The sequence below is a fragment of the Cyanistes caeruleus genome, chromosome 23, assembly GCF_971803275.1.
Source record: "Cyanistes caeruleus chromosome 23, bCyaCae1.hap1.1, whole genome shotgun sequence".
Lineage (NCBI taxonomy): Eukaryota > Metazoa > Chordata > Aves > Passeriformes > Paridae > Cyanistes > Cyanistes caeruleus.
In genome coordinates this window covers 6,054,381-6,071,798 of record NC_141723.1, presented here as the reverse complement: position 1 = coordinate 6,071,798, position 17,418 = coordinate 6,054,381, and the positions used below count along the sequence as shown (strand labels likewise).

The 17,418-nt window shown below is 58.6% G+C and overlaps 1 protein-coding gene across 1 annotated transcript in view; it reads right to left on the bottom strand.

Annotated features, from left to right (window-relative positions):
• DSCAML1 (DS cell adhesion molecule like 1) overlaps window positions 1-17,418 on the bottom strand; it is a 92,486-nt gene that overhangs the window by 13,419 nt on the left and 61,649 nt on the right. The window contains exons 4-15 of the mRNA XM_086861499.1: window positions 15,061-15,207; window positions 13,557-13,835; window positions 12,632-12,907; window positions 11,843-12,139; window positions 9,695-9,967; window positions 6,382-6,660; window positions 6,053-6,172; window positions 5,750-5,926; window positions 1,233-1,432; window positions 848-944; window positions 623-751; window positions 64-231 (exon numbers count right to left, since the gene is read on the bottom strand). Coding sequence (XP_086717625.1) covers window positions 64-231; window positions 623-751; window positions 848-944; window positions 1,233-1,432; window positions 5,750-5,926; window positions 6,053-6,172; window positions 6,382-6,660; window positions 9,695-9,967; window positions 11,843-12,139; window positions 12,632-12,907; window positions 13,557-13,835; window positions 15,061-15,207 — 2,442 coding nt within the window. The remainder of the gene's footprint in view (window positions 1-63; window positions 232-622; window positions 752-847; window positions 945-1,232; window positions 1,433-5,749; window positions 5,927-6,052; window positions 6,173-6,381; window positions 6,661-9,694; window positions 9,968-11,842; window positions 12,140-12,631; window positions 12,908-13,556; window positions 13,836-15,060; window positions 15,208-17,418) is intronic.

Here is a 17,418-nt window from a genome sequence, read left to right as displayed (position 1 = left end):
CCCCAGGCTGCAGCCCCCGTGTTCCCCCTGCCCACCATCCCCACCAGGAGCACAGCGTGGCACCTGCTTCCTCGGTGCTGATGGTGAGCTCCTTGCTGGGCTCGCTGCGCCCGATCTTGTTGAAGGAGTACATGCGGATGCTGTACACGGAGGCGGGGTGCAGGTCCACGATGTTCGCCTGGTTGATGGTCGGGGAGATGTTGCGTGTAGACTGCTTGAAATCCCAGGAATCTGGAAGAGTGGTGGAGCGAGGCAGAAGAGTCAGAGCCTGAATCCCGTCCAGGGCTGGCAGTGCTGAGGGGGCCGTGCCCAGACAGGTGAGGTTCCCCAGGCACCTCCAGCTCTTGCACCCCTGGAGAGGTGCTGCTGTTTCCCCCTCTCGCTGCCGTGCGTTGGGGTTCAACTTTTTGCAAATATTGTCTCTTTTCATATTCCCTTTCAAATGCTCCCATCCAGCAGAAATTACCATATTTCATTAATGCCGCTCTCTCCTTTCTTCATCAAAGGAACTGGGTTGCAGAATATTCCCTTGGAGGCACCGGTGGGGCAGTCCCACACCTGTCTGTGCAGGCCAGCCCCCAGCCCCACTGTGGCTTGGGGAGGGGACATCACTGTCACCTACCTGACTTGTTCTTGTACTCGATATCGAAGCCAGTGATGATGCTGTTGCCGTCGAACCGCTGTGTCCATCGCAAATTCATACTCCGGGCTTTCACCTCACGGATCTCCAGCTCCGGGGGGTCAGGGGGCTCTTGGGAACACGCAGACAGGTTAGGGACACAGGCAGAGAAGGCCCCCAGGAGCAGGGGCTTTACACTGCAGGGCTCAGGCAGGGGGCATGGAGTACCTTGGACAGTGAGCTGGATCAAGCCTCTGTCCTCGCCGTAGGAGTTGATGGCGTGACAGGAGAAGAAGACAGAGTCCCCACGGTCGGCTGGTTTCAGCTGCCAGTGTTCCAGGGAGAGGAGCCAGTTCAGACTGAGCTACTGTCCCCTGCCATCACTGCCTGCTCCCACCACAGAGCCACTCACTGGAGCTGCCATCCCTCCCCTGGCACCCTTAACACCCCACCCCTCTGGGCTCAGCTCTGCCACTCAGGCAGCCCAGTGCAGCGCCAGGCTCTGTGACACCCATGGGGACCACCACACCCTCCCCACACCTTCCCTCCTTCCCTCCAACGCCCAGCGAGACCCCCCGGCAGCCCAGGCAGGTGCAGGACCCCCAGCTCTCACCTTGAGGGTGGAGATGACCTCGTCCCCATTGTCCTTGGTGGTGATGGCGTAGCGCATGTTGCGGTCGGGGTCGATGACGGTGTCCCCCTTCTCCCAGCGGATGATGATGGGCCGCTCGCCCCGCGCCGTGCAGTTCAGCTCCTTGGTCTGGCCCTTGATGGCGATGGTGGTGTTGGGGTGGGAGGTGATCATGGCAGGGACTGTGGGGACACAAAGCATCACTCGTGTGCCGGGGGACGGGCAGAGCCCACCTGTGGCTGCCCGGCCCCACAGAGCCCACGGACCCACCGAGGACACGGCGCATGCGGCTCTCACCAAGAGGCCCCGCAGCCCGAAGCGGAACCGTCTCGCTGCATTATACAGCTCAGGATCATAAAATAATGAAGCAGATAAATTTTATAATGCATAGCATTACACCGGGGTAGACAATAAAACGTGAAAGACAAATAACCAAGTGCACACTATAATGAAGAGAAAGCCTCCAGTCTGAGACGTGCGGGTATGAATTATTGACTAAGGTTTTACACTCCCGAGGATGAGAGGAAGAATGTTTTCCATCACGGATTTGCATAATTCACTCGTATAAACCTGGGCAGAATACAGAGTGTGATTTCCCATCAGCAAGGCTGCCTTTGCATTGCAGATGCCAGAGATGATTTTTTTTTTTTCACAGTCACCCCAATATGCAAACGGGGTCAGTGGGGACACCCTGTGCCGTGGTCACCACCACAGAACACAGAGGTGCTCGAGCAGTGGGTGCAGCGTGGATGGGGAAGCCTGATCCGTGCTGTGAGGGTGCTGTAATGACCCCTGGCCTGGCTCTTCCCTGCTCCAAGAGCCAAGCCCTTTGTGACACCCCAGTGCCATGCAGCGGCTGTGGCAGGCACCACACAGGAGGAACGGGCTGGAGGACCCAGGGCAGGCTGGGTAAGCAGAAAAAAATGTAATGCATAAACAAACAGCAGTGCTGAGTCCTGCAGTAATGTATGATAATGACAATCCGCAAAGGCAACACACACTGTTCTAATGGGACACAAGAGGCTCTAATGAGCTACGACTCCTCGGCTTTCTGTGGCAATGTAATTCAATTAACAGCGAAGGAAACCTTTCCTCCTGAGCTGCTGGAGTGTGTGGGGTGCAGGACAGTGCAGTGCCCAGCCTGGGGCCCATGTGACAATCCTGCCCCAAGGGGAGCACGGCACCCCCGAGCTGGCAGGGGATGGCAAAGAGCAGGGATGTTGTGGCAGTGCAGCCTGGGGCACCAAGGGTTACAAGAAGCAGCCCAAGGTTTCTCCTAACTCTGTCCTGTCCCATCCCCAGCTGCCTGCCTGCGTTCTGACACCTCTGCCTGACAGACAGAGGGACAGAGGCAGGCCTGGGAAGGACTGTCCCAGCCCCAGCATCCCATGTCCCATCGGGGTGAGGACAGAGCACAGGGACAGCTCTTGCACTCGCCCCAAAGCAGGGCTGACTGCACAGCACAGGGGCACAGCACAGCTGGAAGAGGGGCTCAGCACCCAGTCCTGGCACCATGGCAGGCCTTGCCAGGCCCACTGTCCCCTGCTCCTGCCGTGGAAAACCATCAAGGGGCCACCCTGCAACGTGGCAAACAGGGACACGGTGTGTGTGGTCCCTGCACTCACTCAGCACAGCAGCAGAGGGTGTGTGGCTGTGGGGCTGAAGGGGCAGGACAGCCCCACAGGGCTGCAGCAGCCTCGGCTGCCCTGGCCCCTGCCCAGCCAGCAGAGGCCCCGGGAGAGGAGCTCCGTTTCAGGCTCTGCTTCACTGAAATGCACTTATTGATGTTTGATTAAAAGCAGCTCCTTGGATGTAAACATATCAACTTCTCTCAATTGCCAGGGTCCCAGGGGAGCTGCACGTAGTCCAGAGCAGGAAAAGAGCACAACAAACCCCAAGAAAACCCCAAGCAGCTGTGAGGATAGCACAGATTGGGGCACTGGTGCCCAACACCTGCCCTGGAGCAGCTCTGCAGCTTGCGGAGGGACAAGATTGCTTGGGACTGGCTGCAGGGACCTCCAAGGGTGGCTGGGGGCTGCTCCTGACCAGCCTGTGATCCCTTCCTGGGTGCAGGGGCATCAGTAATGTGCCATCAGCCACAACTCAAGCTCTGGGCAGACAGGCTTCCTTCGAGGAGAGCTCACCACCAACGCCTCCTGTGCCCTCCTCTCTGTGCCCACCAGGGCCCAGCCACCCAGCCAGGCTCTCCCTGTGCCCACAGCCTTGTTAACAAGGCCACAACCAGAGGCTGGTCCTGCTGGCTGGGCACAGATAAGCCTGGGAACAAAGGAAGCCGGCAGGCACCGGCACACTGCCGTCCCACGGCTGGCTGGGGCACGAGCCGCTTCGCAGAGCGCCGGTGACAACTGAATGAGAACACTGACAAGGGTGACAAGGGCTGTGCCTGCCTCCCTCGCCCCCCTCTTTCTTGTTTGGAGCTGGCTCTGTGATGTTAATTTGATTGCACCCGTCTCAGCTTCCTTTCTACACTGATTAGCTGAGTTTCACCTGAAGCATGAGATTAATTCAAATTGCATGGAAGCAATCAGTTATGCTCGTGCTGTGTGGCAGCGAACTTCCAAAGAGGGCTGTGCCACGACCACAGACAGAGACCCCTGTACCTGCCCCTGGCTGGACCCCTGGCATGGGGGTGCTGGCACGGAGCAGGAGGAGCCCCCTCCCCAGTGCCCAGGGTGCTGCCGCTCCTGCACAGCTGGCAGGAGCCTCGGGGACGTGACTGTCCCCATCGCACACGCTCCTGACACCCGTGCAGGTGTGCAGCCATGTGCTAAATGGCATTTATCACGCGCTGCTGGGCCCCTCACCTGCGCCCAGCCCGTCCCCTTGGGCACACTCAGACACTCCAGCACTGCGCCCCGCTGCATGCTGCTGAGCTCCTCCAGCAGGAAAGACAGGCTGCCATGGTGTGAGAGCCCAGGGCCACGGCACCCAGGGACAGGGTGGCCTCAGCTCCATGGATGACACTCCCCAGGCAAATGTGGTTCCCCACCCACCATCCCCTGGAAAAAGCAGCATCCAGCTGCTCCTGGCTCTGCCAAGTGCATGGAACTCAGCCACACAGTGTCCAGTGTGACTTGGCTGTCCCAGCTCAGCCCCTTGTTGTGGTGTCAGGGCAGGGGATGTGTGACACCAGCTGGCCGTGGCACTGCCCTCTCCCCTGCTGACCGCCAGCACGCTTTGTTTGGGCTCTGATTAACTCTCATTTAACTCAGTCCGCAGCGGCCTGACTTTCAGGGAAAGCCAGTGCTGATCTCCCTTTAATTGGGCTGACATTTCACTAAACAAACAAAAACCCTGAAATGAAACAAAACAAAGAGCCCATCTAATGCTTAATTGGCTGTGGCGCTTCGTCTACCTATTCATCCAAACCTTTTCAAAGGCAGCGAGGGCTCCGGGAGATGCAAAAGCACTCGCATAATAAGGTTATGTGCTATTCAAGTCAGCAAGCAACCTGTCCTGGGATGCAATTACAGGAGATAGCAGGGACACGGCACCAGTTCGGGCTCCCAGACTTCGCATGCTCACTCGGGATTAATCGCCTCGACTTTGTACCTGCACCTCATTGAAGTGCCTTGTTTGAAGTGGCTGGGTTTGATTCATCAGTTGGAGGGATAAATTAAACAGCTGACAGGGAGGGGAACAGGAACCTGGGAAGGCAGAGGCTGGGTTGGGGAGGGGAGAAGCCCCTGAGAGAAACAGCTGCTGGTGTTGGGGAAGAAAGGGAGGGGAGGCCAGGGCATGGTGGTGAGCAGAAAAGGCTGCATGTCCCCTCTGCCCACAGCATCCTGGGTGGGCAAGCAGGGGCTGGTGGCTCCCACGGCTTCACCAGCAGCCTCCATCCCCTCTGGCACAGCATGCTCACTGCCTCATTTTCCCAGCATGGTCAAGGCAAAGTTTAACCCTTCTGAGGCCAATCCTGACCCCGGGCCTGCCTGGAGACAGCAGGAATGAGGGTGATGGCTCTGGACCCCCTCCACCACCTCCTTTTGGAGGTTTGAATGCTCCCAGCAGCAACGAGCCCAATAACTAACACGGAGCTGGCAATTACACATTCTGCTGATAGCAACGGGAGAGCAATCCAATAACACACACAGTTCAAACACGGTGTCTAACAACACTTCCCAGCCCATCCCTGTCAAAGCAGCCCAGCTATTTCCTTTCCTCCTGGATGATGTAGATTGATTGCCTGGTTTTATTAAAGACAAAGTGTGTTTAATAGCAAAAGGGAAGCGGGTCCCTGGAGGGGAGGAATCAATGCCCTCCCGTGCCCCGCATTGATCGTGGGGATGCTCAGAGCCAAGGCTGGAGCACAGCTGGTGCGGTTGGAACCCTCAGAGCAGAGAAGGAGGCAGCACCAGACCAGGCTCTGCCACAGCCACCGTCAGCTGCCCATCTCTGCTCCCCTGGTCACCACCGTGGCCATGCCAGGAGCAGGTCCCTGCCCCACATAACCCTGCAGCACAGCCCTGGGCACTTACTCTTGACAGTGAGGAACATGGACTTGCTGATGTCTGTGCCCACGCCGTTGCTGGCCTGGCAGAGGTAGTAGCCGATGTCCTCCTCCAGCACGTGGCGGATGAGCAGGGAGCTGTTGGGCAGGATCTGGATGCGGCCCGTCAGGGGGATGGGGTGGTACTGCTGGGGGTTGCCACTTCCTAGGAGGGGACACAGAGACACAGAGTTCAGCTGAGGCAGAGCAGCTCTCATGAGGCTGAGAGCTGGGGTGGCCGTGCCCAAGGGACGCTCCCCAGTCTGCACATGCTGCCGTGACCCATCCCTACCTTTAGCATGCTTCCACATGACTTTCGGAGGGGGGTACCCATCGACAGAGCAGTTCAGCACCCCGGCTTTCCCATAAATGCCATCTTGGTTGTTGGGTTGGACCACAAAACGAGGAGGCACTGAGGAGTTTTGGGAGAAAGGACGGTCACTGCAGGAAAATCCCCATCAGATCCCTACAGCTCCCCACTGCCTGTGGCCACAGGGGTGCCGTGGCTCAGCCTCGCTCCTCACCCTCCCAAATTCCCTCAGCTCCCCGCTGTGCTGCTCTCCCTCCCTTTCCCCCTGGGTCCAGGTGGGATGCAGGTGGTGGGGTCACCCCCAGGCTCACCCCGCACGATGAGCTGCCGCTCCCGGCTGACGGTGGCGGCGTCGTTGCTGGCGATGCAGGTGTAGTTCCCGTTGTGCTTGAGGGAGACACTGGAGATCTGCAGGGAGCTCATGAACTCCTTGCTCTCGATGGTGACCCCAGAGCCAGAGAGGATGACGTGCCCGTCCTTCCTCCAGGTGATGTGGATGGGCATGTCCCCGGAGGAGACCACGCAGGGGATGTAGAGGAGCTGTCCGATGGAGGCTGGCGGGAACTCGAAGGGCTGGATCAGTGGAGGGACTGTGGAGAGGAGAGGCAGAAATGCTGGAGAGCCCGGCCCAGGAAAGCCTTCCTTCAGTGGGAATGGTCTGCAGTGGGGCTTGGGGAAGATATCCCAGCAGGAGAAGCAGCCCAGGAACTAAGACAGGCTTTTGATTCCTGGGAACACGGCCAGGGGTCAGCAGGAGGTGCCAACAAGCGGAGAATAGCAGGAAGACTTCTCCCACCTGGCAGGGCCACCCTGCTGAGAGTGGGATGGAGAAACGCTGACCCTGCACTGGGGAAAGCCCCAGCCACCCCCAGCACGTGCCACCCAAAATTCCACCTCAGCATTTATCCATTCCCAGAAAAGCCATTATTAGATGGATGCTTTTCTTAAAGGCACTGGATTCAGAACCAGCCATTATCTTTCTGATAACTTAATTAGGCAACTGCAGCATCTCTGGCAATGTGGGAGGGGGAAGAAAGCGGAGAGAGGGAGACAATTAGCTTAACAAGGCTCAGCACCTGGTAGATGAGATCCTCATTCTGCAGTCTCCATAATTAAATTAGCAGCCTGCCAATTGTCCCTTTGGCAGTAGGGAGCTGCCCTCTCATGCAGGCACGGGGCAGTTCCCTGGACCCCCACACACCTCCCTGGGCTCCCACCTCCACCCTGTGTCCATCCCATCACTCAGGCCTTGGCACTGCTGCCTGGTCTGGAGCACGGCAAGCAGAGGCTGTCGCTGTACCCAGGTGGGAGCCACTGCCAGGCAGGTACAGGCAGGGCTGGCCTGTCCCTCTGCCGGCAACGTGGCTTGAGCTGCCAGAGCCATGGAGCCAGTGCTGCCTGTTTTCCATAATTAATGAATAATTAATTGGGAATGCACTGCAGTCTATCGCAGAGCGGGGATGGGCTTGTGGATCCGCGCCTCTCCAAACACGCCCCTCCGGCCGACAGCCAAGCTCTCCCTGCTCCAGCTTCCCACAAACGGAGCTCACAACTCCCTTTTCCTTTCCAGATCGCTTCCCACCGCGATTCTCCTCTCTCCAGAGCTTCCAGGCTCTCGCCTGGCCGCAGCCTGGAGCACCCTGCCCATGGTGCCAGGGCAGAGCCCATCCCAGCAGCTCCAATCCAGAGGTGACCCTGCCAGCAGCCTCTGCCTTCCCGTGGGGTGAAGCATCACCCCACAGTGCCCCGGCCCTGCGTGAGCCCCGCGCTCCCCAAAACGCTGCAGCCACCCGAGCAGAGCTGTGTGGGAGCCCCAGCATGGCACCAACCCACATGGGATTAATTAAAACCTTCCAAGATGTCTGCAGGAATAAGGAGCTGTCAGGGCACCTTGGAGGAGGGAGGCTGGATTTTGGATTGTGCTGCTGGGGAAGTGCAGGGAAGAGGCCTCAGCTGCACCCCCCATCAGCAAAGCCCTACAGAGTGGGGAAGGTTTGAAACTGGGATCCTGGAACTCCCTGGCTAGGCAGGAGCAGCTACACCTGGGCAGGAGTATCCCTCAGCACAAGATGGGGATGATCCCTCATGAACAGGGCTGGGGCTGCCTGCACATCCCTGTTCCTGGGGGGAGCAGTGCCAGAGGGAATTGTAAAGCTTTTACTGCTGCGTGGTTGGAAGAACCTGCATAACTCACTGGTGGCATTTCATGTGGTCACCAGGCACTTGGGGCTGTAAAAACTTTATGGTGCTCCACGCCACTCCATGCTCCTTGTGCTACACAGTTATGTTTATTCACTCTCTGACTCTCTTCTAGGCCCCTTGCTATTCTTTTCCAAGAAAACTGTGGCCTTTTACCCAAGGGCCAGAGGAAATGAGGAATTCAGCCAGCAGGACTGGGTGTAAATCTCCAGCAGTGGAATGAAGATGTCTGGCCCGTGCTGCACCATGCTCCAGCCTGCTCACCTACCTCAGCCCATCACTGGCCACTGATCGAGGCAGCAAATCCACACTGGGAAGGGTTCAGCAGCAGCTGCTGCCCAGGATACACAAATCCTCAGCTGAACTTCAGCACCCTGCACCCTCTGAGGGCACCTCCCAGCAAATCCCACAATTTGACTGCTCACAAACACTCTGAGGTGATCTCCCCACATCAGCCCTGCCTGTCCCATTGTCCCAAGACACGATCAACCTCTCTGGCCTCTTCCCAAGCCCAGGGGCTCCACATGGACAGAGATTTATGTGAGGAAAGCAGGGCTGGCCAAGCCCTGCAGACCCCAGGGGCACAAAGACCTCCCTGCATCACCCTCAGACAGGTTATCCACAACCTCCTCTCCCCTCTGGAAGCCTTGGAGAAGGGCATTAGCTAATCAAGTGGTAGCATCTCTAATCAGCTTGATGCGCTCTCTCGCTAACCTGATTCCTAATAAGAAAATGGTGGCTGGGAAGGGAGGGAGGGGGATCAGAGTAAATCCAGTGCACCAATCCCCCGCTGGGTGAGAGGCAGGATGACAATTGGCCGGCTCTGTCCCCAGCGCCGCCGTGTTTGTCTGAATGATTTACTGCAAACACCGAGCTGGCGATGGGTGGAGGCGACCCCACAGCTCCTGAGGACGGGAGATCCGGGAGCACCGCGCGCTCCCAGCGCAATCTCAGCCAGTCACTGGGAGGGAATGCATCCGGCTCAATTCATTAGGACTGATAGCTCCCTCAATGGGGCTGAATAATTGATGGCCTGGAGAAGCTTTTAAGATGTTCTGTGTGCTCGAAAGACCGAAAGTATTATTTTTTTAAAAGCTAGCACACACAGAAAAACATCGGTGAAGGTGATCCAAGCAAAGGTTAGATGTTTTAATACGTTATGTTTACACCATAAATCCTTGCTCCATCACTTGTAAGGGGAAATGGATACGGCGTGGCTCGGGGCAGCTGCCGGCGGCAGGCAGGACCAGGTAGCCAAGCCAGCTCCCGTGGGCCCGGTGACTACAGAGCACAGCCACCACCTGGCCACGCAGCTCCCCATGTGGTGCTCCTCCTCCTCCTCCTCCATCCCACTGCAGGGAGATCCCAAAAGCCACCTGGGTGAGCTCTCCCTGCCATGCAGGGGCAGCGTCCCCACCCTCTCACCTTTGACAGTGACGTGGACGCTCTGGCTGATGGAGAGCTGGGGCTGGATCAGCACGCTGCACAGATACTCCCCTTCATCCATGCCCTTCTGCACATCCATCAGCTTCAGGGTGCCGTTCTCAAAGACCACTTGGCGGTGGTTATCGGGCAGCAGCAGGGAGTCCTTGTACCACTTGATGGAGTAATAGGGGTACCCGATGACCCTGCAGTTGATGAAAGTGTCCCTACCCGCGACCGCTGTTATGTTCTTCATGGCGCGGATGCTCGGGGGACCTACATATTCGGGAGGAAGGGAGAGGCAGGCTAGGTTAATTCCGAAGGGCCTCTTGCTTGCATGCAGATCTGCTGCTACTCCGGAGCGAGCTTCCCAGGCAGAGGAGGTGACCAGGACAGCCGGGAGCCAGCCTGCTTTGGGTGAGGAGGTGGCACGGGCTCCGCTCAGCTCGTGTGGGGACAGCCGCTCTCGGCTGTGACCTCCAGCTACAGCTACTCTCCCTCACCTACCAGCAGGGCCGTGCTCCTGGGGCACAGCCACACTTCAAACAGCAAATCCCACCCCAGCCTGGGGGAGCTGAGCCCGCGCACCGCTGCTGCCCATTGCGGGAGGTCGGGTGGTGTCTGTGTTTCTGCACTGGGCACCAGAGACATGGGAGAGATGGGGAGAGCTCCCCCACCATCACAGCCTCTCTGCCTCTCCCAGGAGGAATCTGCCTGCATTGTGCCAAACATCCTTGGCAAGAGCTTCTATGGGAACCTGACTTCCACTGGCAAAAACATTTCACTTCCCTGAGCCCCACATTTCTGTGCCCCCCACTGCCAACCTGTGTGTCACTGAAAAGCCAGACAGCCACCAGTTTGTGTCTGGCTTTGGAGAGGCCTGAGGACTGGGAAAATGCTGCAGGTGAGCCTTTAAACGAGAGGTTTCATGCATCAATAATTACATTGTTCTCCCAGCCGCTGCATAAAATAGCGAAGTAATCTAAAGATTAACCCTGTCTTGACTCCTCATCCTGAGGGTGTAGCAGGATAACAGATTAACAGGCACTCAGGATCAGCTGATGGACGGTGTTCCTCATTCTAGGACACATTAAGAGAAGGAGCAGGAAGAAAGGAATTAGCATCTCGCTCCGTAACCATGTCTTGGGCCTGTCTGAGGGACATGCTCTGTGCCACTGAAAAAGAAACTTGAATCTTATCTAGTGACAGCCCATCAAGAGCTGAGAGAGGGGAAAGAGGGAGACAAGGGAACATCCTCATTGAAAACGCTGCTCTGGCTTCTCCTGGCTGAGGGATGAACTTCCTCCAAATTCAGCAGTAAACGGCAGCAAAATTCCGACTCTCCTGGGATCCCAGCCAAAAAGCCACTAGATCCATTTCAAACCTGAGACACAGACAAACACAGCCCTTCAGCCCTCATTCTCAGCAGACAAATAAACGCTCCCTTATCTTGTCTCGCTCCCACCTGTAAGCCTGGGAGGTTTAATTGGGGATTATTAATGGGCAGGGGCTTACACCGTACCCCGTGCCTGAGAGCGCTCCTCGGAACACACCGAGCAGCGCGCTGCAGCCGTAATAACACGGTGATTAACGTGGCCATGGCTTTTAGCAGACAAAGAAAATGCAGACATGACAAATCAAAGCTCATTTTCCACGATTTCACGTGCTGCCTCATCATCGTTTGTCACGGAGGTCCTGGTGCCTTGGTGGCTGCCGAGGAGTGGGGCTCCCGTAGGGAATGGGGGCAGCTGGTAGAGCACAGGGGACCTGGGACACTTCTGCGCCTGCCACCTCCTCCTCCATGCATGGGTCCCTCAGGGGGTGCCTGCCCACCCTGTGTAGACCCCAAGGCAGGGTGAACGGACCTCAGTGCTGCCCTGGGACTCCTGCAAAGCCAAGCTCCAGTTCTCCGAGCCCCTGGAACTGCTTTCCACTTTGTTGAACTCCCTGCTTAAAGCATCAGAGGAGCTCAACCCTGCAGGTGTGGGAGGAGCGGGGCAGGGCTCAGGAAACGAGGCTGGGGTAGCCAGGGAGACCCACACGGCCGGGAAGAAGAGGGAGAGGCGAGGAAGAGCGATCCGTCGGGGAACAGAACCAAAACCAAAAAGCCCAGTAAAAGTCCTATTCTGATATTTAAAAGTAGACAGGCACCTCTTACGTTTATTCGCGCTTGGTATTCGGCGCTGCCCACCGAGTTCCGCGCGGTGCACCGGTACACGCCGCCGTCCTTGATCTGCGGGCTGGTGACGTTCATGTGGCTGACGGTGGTGCCATCGGACATGGTGTACTGGTTGGAGCGGTGCCCGCTGTCCCGCGGGATGGGCTCGTCGTCCAGCGCCCAGGTGACGGTGGGTGGCGGGGCCCCCTTGGCGGCACACATCAGGGAGAACTGCTCCCCGGGGTTGACCACCTTCTCGCTGAAGGAGGAGACGATGCGGGGGGTCCCATCTGGGGGGCACCCAGCGGGACGGGGGTCAGGGAGCGGCAGCCGCAGGCAGCAGCAGTCACCCGCCAGCAGGATGGCACTGAGCTCCCACCCCAGGGACAGGAGCCCCGCTGGTGACACACACATGGCTGTGCTGGTGTCCCTCTGGGGCAGGGAGATGCAGACAGGGGACACGGTGGCTGATACAGATGCCAGCTTGAGGAGACACCTCCCTCAGCAGAGGCCATCCCTTCTGCAAACACTCGGTGGGCTGGATCAGGGTGGGCTGCCTGGTGAAAATGGCAAACCCAGGGGCTGGGGATGGCAAGTCAACACTTATTTTGGTCCTTCCCCGTCCATGCCACGCTGCGTCTCTGCACGCAGAGCCCAGGAACAGGCTGGCAGCAGCCTCAGGACCCCCACCCCAGTGGGTGTCCCTGCCCCCCAGCCATGCACAAAGCATCCCCTCAGAGAGGGGCAGAGGAAGAAGCCCCCAGCCCGGGAAGCCGGCTCACCCTCCAGCGTGATGATGGAGAAGTCCTGTGCCGTCTGGGACTTGCGGGTGGCGAAGCACTGGTAGGCCCCGGAGTGGCTCTTCTGGGCGGCCGTGATGAGGAGGGTCTCGTTGCTGATGCCCCGGATGGAGATGTAGTCATCCACCGCCACCAGGTCCGTGTTGCGGTACCAGCGGATGACGTACTCGGGGGAGCCGCTGAGGGCACAAGAGAGGATGACGGTGCTGCCGATGCCTGTTTTGAGCTTCTTTGGTGTGAGGGTCACACGCAGAGGGTCTGTGAGAGAGGGGAGAGGCGTTGGCCGGGCACTGCAGCGGAAAGCAGCTCATCCCCGCTGCGCTCCCTCCGCTCCCCCTGCCCGGCTACGCGTTAAATGTCACCGCACAATCGGGCAGGTGGCACCGCCACCGTCCCCGCTGCTGACAGCCCCTGCTCTTAACGTCAGCCCCAGGCCCCCGGCTGGGGTGCTGTGGGGAGGTGGCAGGATGGCTGGATGACGATGTGGTCCATGTGACAGGGACAGTACTGAGCTGGGGACACAGCAGGCTGGCTGGCACCGTGCTCAGCAGTGCTGCTCCAGGTAAGGCAGCCACAGTGGCTCTGCTACTGCCAGGATCCCGGTGACAGGAGGAACCCCCAGGAAAACAGCACGTGATAAATACTTGGCCTGCCCAGATGGTATTTACTGTTTGGCTAGAGCTTATTTTATGTAAATCGACATAAATTTTATGTAAATCAACAAAGCAAAGCACAGAAGCACCCAACACGTCGGACACGTGCAAGACAGTGGCTTCCAGCGAGCCAAACGCTGTGCCAAAATACAAGGCTGTTGTTTATACAGCTGTACAAACCCCTAAAGCTGTATATTGATAAAAGCTTTACGTGTCAGAAGGCAGCAGGACTAAACCCCCCCACGGGCTCTCACCTATGACGGTGAGGGTCCCCGTGACCTCTGCGGAGCCGAAGGTGTTGGTCACCTCGCAGATGTAGGTGCCGCTGTCCTCCACTCGCAGGTCGCTGATGGTCAGCCCCGTGATGCGCTTGGTCCAGCGGCTGTCGGCGGGGAGCGGCCGCCCGTCCTTGATCCACCGCACGGCCGGGTTGGGGTAGCCCGAGGCGATGCAGGGCAGCTCCACCAGCCGGCCCGCCTTCACCTCCCTGGACTGGAAGCTGTCTAACATCGTGGGGATGGATTCTGCCGGGTCTGGGTTGGGAGAGGAATTGGGCTCACCCGGGGAAGAGGATGAGGCGAGGTGCCTCAGGGACACCGGTAGCACTGCACCCAGTCAGAACCATCCATGAGAGAGGCTCTCCTCGTTCCCCTGAGCCCGTGGCTCTGCCATACAGGAGCGCAGGATGCACCCCATTACCCTTGGGGAGCATGGGGTGCCCTGTCCCACCCGGCCGGCACAGCCCTTGGTAGCCAGGACAACAGGCACGTGGGGAAGTGGGAGGAAAAACACATCCTAAATAGCTGATGGGAGGAATAAACTCAGCACCGGAGGAATTACTCAAGGTGACACCTAATTGGTGCAAAATACACAAATTTTGTGGCACATTTCAAAATTTACAAGCAAAAGGGCCCATCAGGCAGCTGGGAAAGGAGAAAATTAATCACTAAGTCTCAGGCGTGAAATTAAATTCCAGGGGAAAGAAACCTCTTTCATTACTCCCAAGCAGAAGTAAAACGCCGTGACGTGTAAATAATGACAGCGACCAGGAGGGGACCGGGCCAGCTCGAAACGCGCGCATTGGGGATGATACACCCGGCGACACCCACGCACAGCCGGGACGTGTGGCAGGACGGGCACGGCTGGGACCCGCGGGTCCCCGAGAGGCGAGGCTGGGCGAGCCCTGCCTCTCCTGCTGCCCTCCGGGCCGTTAATTCGGGGAGGCGGAGCGGGAGCAGCCGGGGATGGGAGCGGGCGCGCTGCACCGAGCGGCGGCCGCCAGTCGGGAGAACTCCCTCCCTCCCTGCCGAGCCGAGTAATTTGGGCAGTCAGCGGAGCCGGGAGCGCCCCGAGACACCCGGCACTCCGGACTGCACTGCCTCCGCCGCAGTATCGCTTGCATCTTCGTCACATCGCGTCAGGCTGCTCACATCGCGGGCTGTCACATCGCATCGCCGTGCGCCCCGTCGCCTCCCGCTCGGGGTGACGCGCGGCACCGCGCCCGGCTCGGGGGGGCTGCGGGGCACAGCCCGGGCACTGCCAGCCCCCCGGGCACTGCCAGCCCCCCGGGCACCGCCAGCCCCGCACCGGCATGTCCCCTCGCTGCGGGGATCCGAGGTGGCGATGCCATCGCTCCCCGTGCGGGATGGCTGCTGTGGGCAGGCGGGGAAGCGAGCAGGAGAGCGGAGATCGGGCGCGGCTGGGCCCCCTCCCGGGCACGGGACCCCCTCGCCCCCGCTGGCAGCCGCACCGGCTCACCTGAGACGGAGAGGCGGGCGCCGTTGCTCTGCCGCGTCTCCCCGCTGTACTTGTGCTTGGTGATACACCTGTAGGTGGACAAGGCATCTTCCTTCTGCACGTCCGATATGTACAAACCTCCATAAGAAGTAATAAAAAACCTATTTTCTGGAGACACAAAGGGAGGAGAAGAGTGAGGAGCCTCTCCTGGCCCCAGGCTGAGCACCCGGGTCAGGCAGAGCCCCTGCGGAGCTGCGGCAGGGAAAGAGGAACCTTCCTCCATCACATTGGGGTGCAGCTCCGGCTGAAGTTTCGGGCAGGCTGGTGAAGTTGGGTGAGACACAACTCACTGTCTGGTGAGGGAACCTTGTGTGCACAACAGCAGCGCCAGTGTTTGTGGGCAAGGCCTCCCTCCATCACTCACCCTGGCCAAGCACACACACCTGCCCAGGTGTAACGGTGGGTTTGGGGTGTCTTTGTGCACACCTGGACTCCCAGGGCTCGGATTCAGGGTGAGGAGGGTGAGCAGAGCATGTGGCACGGAGCTCCGGCACACGCCGCTCCTCCGCGGTGCCACGCGCTCCATGGCAACGCAGCAATTAAAAGTGAATCCGTCCCGCTGTGTTAATAATTAGCTTAACTTACTTAGAATCATGTGAAAACAAATAAGGGCTTGGGCTGATGTTTGAGCCCCGGGAGGAAGGTGGCAGGAGAGCAGCCAGGGCAGCACAGACCCGGCAGCGCTGCTGGAGCAGCCCCCTCAGGCCAGCAGGTTTTGGAGCCTGGCACAGGGGAAAGGAGTCTTTGGCTGGCTCCTGACCCCTGCAATTCATCATGAATTATAACAGTAATTAACACGAATAGAAAGGCTTGTGTAGTGGCTACATGGAGAGCAGGATAAGCCGAGGCTCTGGAGAGGCTCCCTGCCCACCTGGAAAGCTCTTTGCCCTGCCCCTCCGTGCCAAGCCAGGCTTTCACCCCCAGCTCTGTGAGGCTTTGGGGTTTATTCCAGCGCCAGTCTCAGCTGGGATGGGATGCTCCATCTGCTCGGCTGTGCCGTGCTGCCAGCCAAACCACCCCCTACCAGACCCCAGGACTGCAGAAGGTAATTTAGTGCAGCTGAATGCTCAGAGCGAAAACCTTTAAACCCGGCCTGTAAATCAGCAACATCTGCAAATGGCTCCCTCAAGTCCTGCACAATGCCTGCTAAGCCAGGATATGGCTGATGAGGCCAAGCAACTGATTTTACTTCCAGCACCTTTTGGAAGCACCTGGATATTCTCAATTTAGACAAGAAGAAAGCTCCGTGGTCAAACTCAGGAACGCAGAATAAGCACGAATGGGAGGACAAGAGGAAGATGTTCCCAGAGCACTCTGGCTCCCAAACCCTGGGCAGGACCACAGGCCCAGTTCCCTGCAAGCACTGCAGGTGACAGACCAGAAAGCAGAGATCCTCACCCAGGGAACCAGGGAGTGTCCCTGGAACGAGTGAAGGCAACGGCAGTGTCGAGCTGTGCTGGCATTACCCATTCCAGCTGTGGCTCAGCCAGATGTGCGTGTTTGACTCCAACTGCTCGATACAAGACAGTGAGGGGCCCCAAACAGCAAAGAAACAGCAAATAATTAATCATAATGCCAGTCCACTGTGGTTAGCAGAGGCACAGGCACCTGCCAGACTGGCGCCCTGTGCTGATCCTCCCTGGAAGCAGCAGGAGCACGAGCTGGCAGCCCCATCCCCACATCTCCACAACACCCCTGTGACTCCATCCCTGCTTGGAGGGTTCTGGGCCAAAAGCTCAGCCAACACCTCCATGCTGTGGCACGTCAGCAGCGGTGTGGCAGCACATGGCCCGCTCTGGTGTGCAGCTGGGGCCAGAGGTGCTGCACTGCGGGCTCTGTGCGGCACCGCCAGCCGGATCTGTACGACCCCCGCGGAGGGGCAGGGGGAGCGGTCCCACAGCACTGCAATAACATGCAAATCAAACATTAATTTTTCATCTCCCATCAAACCAGTAAGCGGAGAACATTGGCTGCACTGGAATTTGAGATGGGGGGAGCCGGTTTCCATGGTAACGGGGATGTATTTTGCGAAGTGCTGGCAGCCCCAGCCCACACCCTCACACGCGGCCGTGTCTGGGGATCCACAGGCTTTGCTGCCGTGCTCTGGGCTGGAAACAAAGCCTCGTGCCTGAGATCCAGGCTCCAGCCATAACAACCAGCCCAGGGACAGGAAGGGACAGAAATCCTGCAGGTTTAGGATCCACATCTCCACCGTGGAGTGACAGGAGGCATCTGCCCCTTGCACGGTGTGGAGACACGGTTCCATCACGTGTGAGATCCACCCAAGCTGACAACACAGCTTCCTTTGGTTATTTTCTC